Here is a 6,409-nt window from a genome sequence, read left to right on the forward strand (position 1 = left end):
AAAGCACAAGAGTGCGAAAAAATCAGTTGTCCTTAAAGAAAAGACTCAACGATCCTCTCCTTCGGTAATAATAAGTGATGAGAAATTTGATTGATATATAGATAACATTTCACTGGTTTGACGGAAATCTCATACCATTTAGTCTTTGAACAATTTTGTGTTTTCGAAATCCATGTGGTGCATCTACACATCCAACTGCGTGCACTGACTGAGTGGTCTACCTACACATGCTTACATTGCATTGTGCACAGCCAAAGCGCAGCAAACCAGCGTGGCCATGAATAATGTGCATGAGTGTGGCAGAGAATAATGATTGAGGCAAGCTAGAGAAGAGAGAGATAGAGAGCAAGAATAAAAAGAAGTCGGACCCATATATAAAAGAAATATACAATATACGTGTAGTAGTGAACATGGGGGGTGTCGTTGTAGTGCCCTTGTCCTCATTAGATGAGTACTATAGATAAGGTTATCAAACACATGACATGAGAGACCCTCTTCTAATCTAATAACCTCCTCCTCATAATTAAGAAGCCTAAACTCTTTCTAAATTCTACACCAAACTATACACAATATATAATTTCCTCTCTTTAACTTTGGCCTCTTTAGTTTTGCCCTCCAAGCAATGCAAGCAAATGAGCATGACCAACCCCAATGCAAGCAAAAATACCCACCCCATGGGTGGGGGTGGGGTCTGGGGTGGCTAGCTAGTAGCTACCTTGGGCATGCTGCAACCATGGCTGTCCCATGCCACTATATAACAAATGGTCTCCTCTCCCTGCATCGTGAGGCCGGACTGAGGAGCCAGACGACTCAGGGCAGGCCAGGGCAGGCCAGGGAGAGAAAAGCCTTAGGTGCTGCCTGATCGAGACACACATAGCTAGCAATGGGCAACAGCCTTAGGTGCTGCCTGGCCTGCGTCCTCCCCTGCGGCGCGCTGGACCTGATCAGGATCGTCCACCTCAACGGCCGCGTCGACGAGTACGGCCGGCCGGTGGCCGCCGGCGAGATCCTGGCCGCCAACCCGAACCACGTGCTCAGCAAGCCGTGCTCTCAGGGCGTCAACGTGCGGAGGATCCTCATCGTGTCCCCGGACTCCGAGCTGGAGCGCGGCGAGATATACTTCCTCATCCCGGCGTCGTCGGTGCCGCCGGAGAAGAAGCCGCAGCCGCAGCAGCAGAAGAGCGTCCTGCAGGCCGCCGGCTCGCACGGCGACCAGCTGGTGGTCAAGAAGGCGTCCTCTGCGGTGGTAGGCAAGACCGCTCATCATCCCAAGAGCAGTGGGCGCCGTGAGTTGGGTGACGCCTTGTCACAGAAGAGGTCGTCACCGTCGTCATCGCACCGGCGACGACGCAGCGGCGGCTGCAGAACCGCCGTATGGAAGCCACACCTCGAGTGCATTGTTGAGGACACTTGAGCAGAAGTGGATCCATTTCTTTTTTTTTTCTTTTTTTTTTTTTTTGGTTTTGTGAATCAAGGGGGGCTAATGCAATGTAACACCACCAGCAGCATGGTGTTTTGCTCACTTTGTGTGGTTAACTAGTGAGTGCTTTTAATTTTTTAGGGTAATTGTATATCCATGTAATGTTTTCCCCTTCCTACATATATATATGATGGAAATGGAGAGGGAGGGTTGTCACTTGTCAGATCTTTCTTGTTCTTGTTCGCTCTCTGCAATTGCCTTCCTGATTTTCAGGGTTTGTGCAGTGGTTGAGGAAGAGAGTAAATGATGAGGGGCTCAAAAATATTTCATCAAAATAAACAATAATACTCCTGCAATGCAAGTTGTTCTGTTTGAATACAGATTTCAAGATACCCAATGTTTAATATTAACCCCACTGGTTACTGCACTTAATCCACCAAAGGCAAGCTATGTTCTCACATACCAAGATAGGGAGGATGATGTTAATTGGAGTAGAACTGAAGACTTAATCAATAGTATACTCTTTGTTGATTTTCCATCATACCTTAAATTCTCAGCATCATTTGCTAACTAATAGTGGGAGACATGCATCATTAGACCAGGAATGATTAGAGGGTTGCTTTGCTAGATTTTATAAGGAGGTTGAGAAAAAAGACAACCGAGCAAGCAACGTTTTCAAGCAAAGACAGCTAACAGGGTATATAGTTTATGTTTATTCTATCTTTGTAGATGATGCTTTCCTCCATGAATTTGTCCTGTCCGTACTATTACACAATGAAGGCTCCCCCACAAATGCATTTAACTGGTCCAGAAGAAAGCTTACACAATTAGAGGACGATTGCAATTATTTAAATTGGCCAGCAAAAGAGAAAAATTCATGACCCTACCATTCATTTTGTATGGAAAAACATTTTGCAGAATTTGAGCACTAGTGATGGCCACTGCTTTTCCCTTTACATAGAAAGATCGTCTAACGTTTATGAATCGTGTCATCTGTGCAGGCTTTGCCCCCTCTGTTTTCGCCTCTGAAAATTGGTTCCTGATTTTTATATATGTAACTGAGTGCGTCCATTAATAGCATTATGTTTTCCATTTCTAGACACAAACTCGGTTAGTCTTTGGTGGAGAATTTTGCACTCCAAACATTCCCAATACTATGTTATTGACTTGTGCAAACATATATTCAATACTGTTGAAAATGAAAAGTATCATTCTCATTACACAAAAAAGGAATTCTGATATTGATTCCAGAAACAAAAAGAACAGAACTACAATCAGTAATGTTGCCCATTGGCTAATGACCCAATGCAAAATTTACATTAGAAAATACAAACCACAGTAGTTCAGTAGTCATAGTATCTACAGTATTTTTCTCTCACAACAAAACAGCTTCAACCAGGTGTGGCTTTAATACCAGCCGAACAGGCCCGAGGTCTTGTCATGTCAATCACCAATAATTGATATTGTGGTTGCAGAAACAGAAAACTGGACCTCCTGCTTGCCCTGTCCTGACAGAACACACGATCCATGGTCCAGAAATACTCTAGCGAAGATCTAAATCTTCAGTAGCTTATAACTTTACATAGTTCTGATCTCAAATTTCTACTGAAACTGACTGCTCAACAAAATATCTCAGTCCTCAACACAATAGGATACTAAATCCAAAGCTTGTAACTATTGTGTTGCTGCTGGCTTTTCTGAAATCTGAAACGTAATAGCAGTAAACTTTCAGTAGAAAATTCAGGTTACCTGCAAAATTTTCAGAAGGAAGTTTGCTTACAACCTGCATTTTGACAGCTTTGAGTTTGGTCATCAGCAACAAGGAACATGCATCAGTAGATGGGAGATGACACATATTTAGCAGTTTGCTTACATGGAACATGCAAGCTCTGAATTGAACTGAATAAACTGGCGTGAGCTCTAGGATCAGGCACCACAGCAAGCTACTCATTATCGGGCACAGAAAACAAATGCACACGCACACATGCTGCTGCACGAATTAAGCTGCGCACCAAATCACGCACGGATTCCCATGTCCTATCTTTTTAGTATTACCAATTTGATTCGTCTGTGTTTGTTTACGTCCAAAAGACAACTAATGATGCTTGGGGTTTCAGTATTAGTCAATGATTGAAGGCCTGCAACTGCAAGAGATTGAGTAGTAGAGGAGTGTAGACCATTGGTGGTTTGCAGACTAGGATGTTCTTTTGTTCATTTATGGCTCATAATTGGGGTTAGGGCCGTGGTTAGAGTATAATGGTTTTGTTTGTAGTGGTGCTTTCGTTTTTTTCCTTTTGGAAACGAAGGGGTGTAGAATTCTCTTCTTGTCATGAGTTGCCCACCACATGTGCTGATGTGCCTTTTAAGTTAGTTTATTAAGGAGGAATGTGGCGGTCCTCACATTTCCCATGATATTCTTGCAGTGTAGGTGATATATTTGTTGACAGCGAGACGTCTGTGGTAACTTTGTTAATCTCGAGATTAGTCCTACCCAGTCTTTCCTCGGTGCATGCATGTATCTGAGCACATGTGTCCATGTGTTCACAAAATAAAAATAAAAATGTGTTTTCCTTATTCATTCATGAAGACCCTTAATTTGCAAAAAGTTGACGAAATTTTACATTATTTTTTATTGCTTGGTTCACATTTGATTTCTATAAACATGATTATTGTAGTTCTTCGGTCTAAGTGCATGACTTTTCCTTGCATGAGTGTATTTATTAGGATTCTGATATACATGGGCTCACCTTATGCTTCTTTGTTTGTTTCAGTTTAAAACTAGGAATCAGTTTAATTTCATAGGAATCTATTTCATTTCGCAAGAAAAATGCAGGAATGGAAAAATCATGTGTTCCTAACAAGGTCTAAAAGCCCTAAACAGTGGCGGAGCCAGGGATTCTAAACTTGGGTATTCCTACTTCCACATTAAAAAAAATGCTTTCTAGAATCTATATTTTTGGTTGAAAATTGCAGCTACATAAACAAAAAGGTGAACAACACATGGAGCCTTGACAAGTGGAGAGTGGTCAGTGGAGACTGCGGAAGCCAGGCTGAAAGGCCGTTTTTTCAGCTGTTTTGGGCTAGAATGAGCAAAAGTATTATAGAATATTGCATTATACATATGTATATATAAGTATACATACATATATACATAAAGGTGTACCAAAATAGTTGGGTATTCCTAGGAATACTGGGGAATACCCTTGGATCCGCCCATGCCCTAAAAACATGGTTTTTCATCGCGAGAATACCTTAAAACATATTTTCAACATAACTTTTATGTGTTAAACCCGTTTTTGATGAAATTTGGGCTCACAAGTTTGGACCAATGAGTTTTTGCATTTTTGTATGCTTTTCATTTATTGTTGTCACTGTTTGTTGTATTGTTTTAAATTTGCAATGTTTGTTTTCTCATAAGTGCCTTTGCTTGATGGCATGCATGATGTATGGAAGGAGAGCAACATGAGGTTTTCTAGAACAATCTTTTGAAGTTTCTGAGCAAACACTAGGTTAATTTAAAGCTTCGATGGAACAAACTCATACTCTGTTCCTAGCAGAAAACCGCATGCACTTTGTTGGGAATTAATTAGCCTTCGACTTTAATTCCCCACTCTTCTCAAGTTTGAAATTTATCTATGGGTATTTTCTATAAGGTCCATCTTCGGCTAAGCATGGTGAGTTTGATAAAAACTTTGCCAAGCTGCATGTCTTCTCTAAAGCTATAATCTTCATCAAATTTCTTTACCAAGTTTTAGGAGAACATATTGACAAATAAAAATTCAAATAAATTTCATGTGGAATTTAATGAAAACAAATTTGTGATCTAGATGTTGATACATTTTTAAATCAATTTCAAAGTTAGAGAAGTATGACTTATGTAAATGTTAAATTGAGCTATAGTTTGGAATATATCTATATCTGTACCTATATCTATATTTGTATCGGTATCGGTATCTATATTTATATATCTTAATTATACTTTCAATCCTCACTAGCATTCTATGTCACCATACAAGTTGTCCACATTAATTTGCAAAAAGTTGACGAAATTTTACATTATTTTTTATTGCTTGGTTCACATTTGATTTCTATAAACATGATTATTGTAGTTCTTCGGTCTAAGTGCATGACTTTTCCTTGCATGAGTGTATTTATTAGGATTCTGATATACATGGGCTCGCCTTATGCTTCTTTGTTTGTTTCAGTTTAAAACTAGGAATCAGTTTAATTTCATAGGAATCAATTTCATTTCGCAAGAAAAATGCAGGAATGGAAAAAATCATGTGTTCCTAACAAGGTCTAAAAGCCCTAAAAATGTGGGTTTTTATCGCGAGAATACCTTAAAACATATTTTCAACATAACTTTTATGTTTTAAACCCATTTTTGATGAAATTTGGGCTCACAAGTTTGGACCAATGAGTTTTTGCATTTTTGTATGCTTTTCATTTATATATTGTTGTCACTGTTTGTTGTATTGTTTTAAATTTGCAATGTTTGTTTTCTCATACGTGCCTTTGCTTGATGGCATGCATGATGTATGGAAGGAGAGCAACATGAGGTTTCCTAGAACAATCTTTTGAAGTTTCTGAGCAAACACTAGGTTAATTTAAAACTTCGATGGAACAAACTCATACTCTGTTCCTAGCAGAAAACCGCATGCACTTTGTTGGGAATTAATTAGCCTTCGACTTTAATTCCCCACTCTTCTCAAGTTTGAAATTTATCTATGGGTATTTTCTATAAGGTCGATCTTTGGCTAAGCATGGTGAGTTTGATAAAAACTTTGCTAAGCTGCATGTCTTCTCTAAAGCTATAATCTTCATCAAATGTCTTTACCAAGTTTTAGGAGAACATAATGACAAATAAAAATTCAAATAAATTTCATGTGGAATTTAATGAAAACAAATTTGTGATCTAGATGTTGATACATTTTTAAATCAATTTCAAATTTAGAGAAGTATGACTTATGTAAATGTTAAATTGAGCTA

General features: G+C 39.2%; 1 protein-coding gene across 1 annotated transcript; it reads left to right on the top strand.

Annotated features, from left to right (window-relative positions):
- Positions 1 to 815: 815 nt before the first annotated feature.
- On the top strand, positions 816 to 1,575 carry LOC136519055 (uncharacterized). The gene has a single exon (XM_066512729.1). It carries the CDS (start codon positions 884 to 886, stop codon positions 1,412 to 1,414), a length of 531 nt encoding a protein of 176 aa, XP_066368826.1. The 5' UTR covers positions 816 to 883; the 3' UTR covers positions 1,415 to 1,575.
- The last annotated feature ends 4,834 nt before the right edge of the window (positions 1,576 to 6,409 follow it).

Source organism: Miscanthus floridulus, chromosome 17, assembly GCF_019320115.1.
Source record: "Miscanthus floridulus cultivar M001 chromosome 17, ASM1932011v1, whole genome shotgun sequence".
In the NCBI taxonomy this organism is placed as follows: Eukaryota; Viridiplantae; Streptophyta; class Magnoliopsida; order Poales; family Poaceae; genus Miscanthus; species Miscanthus floridulus.

What these genes read in the sequence shown, in the direction of transcription:
- LOC136519055 (XM_066512729.1), top strand. Translation starts at nt 884, where the DNA reads ATGGGCAACAGCCTTAGGTGCTGCCTGGCCTGCGTCCTCCCCTGCGGC.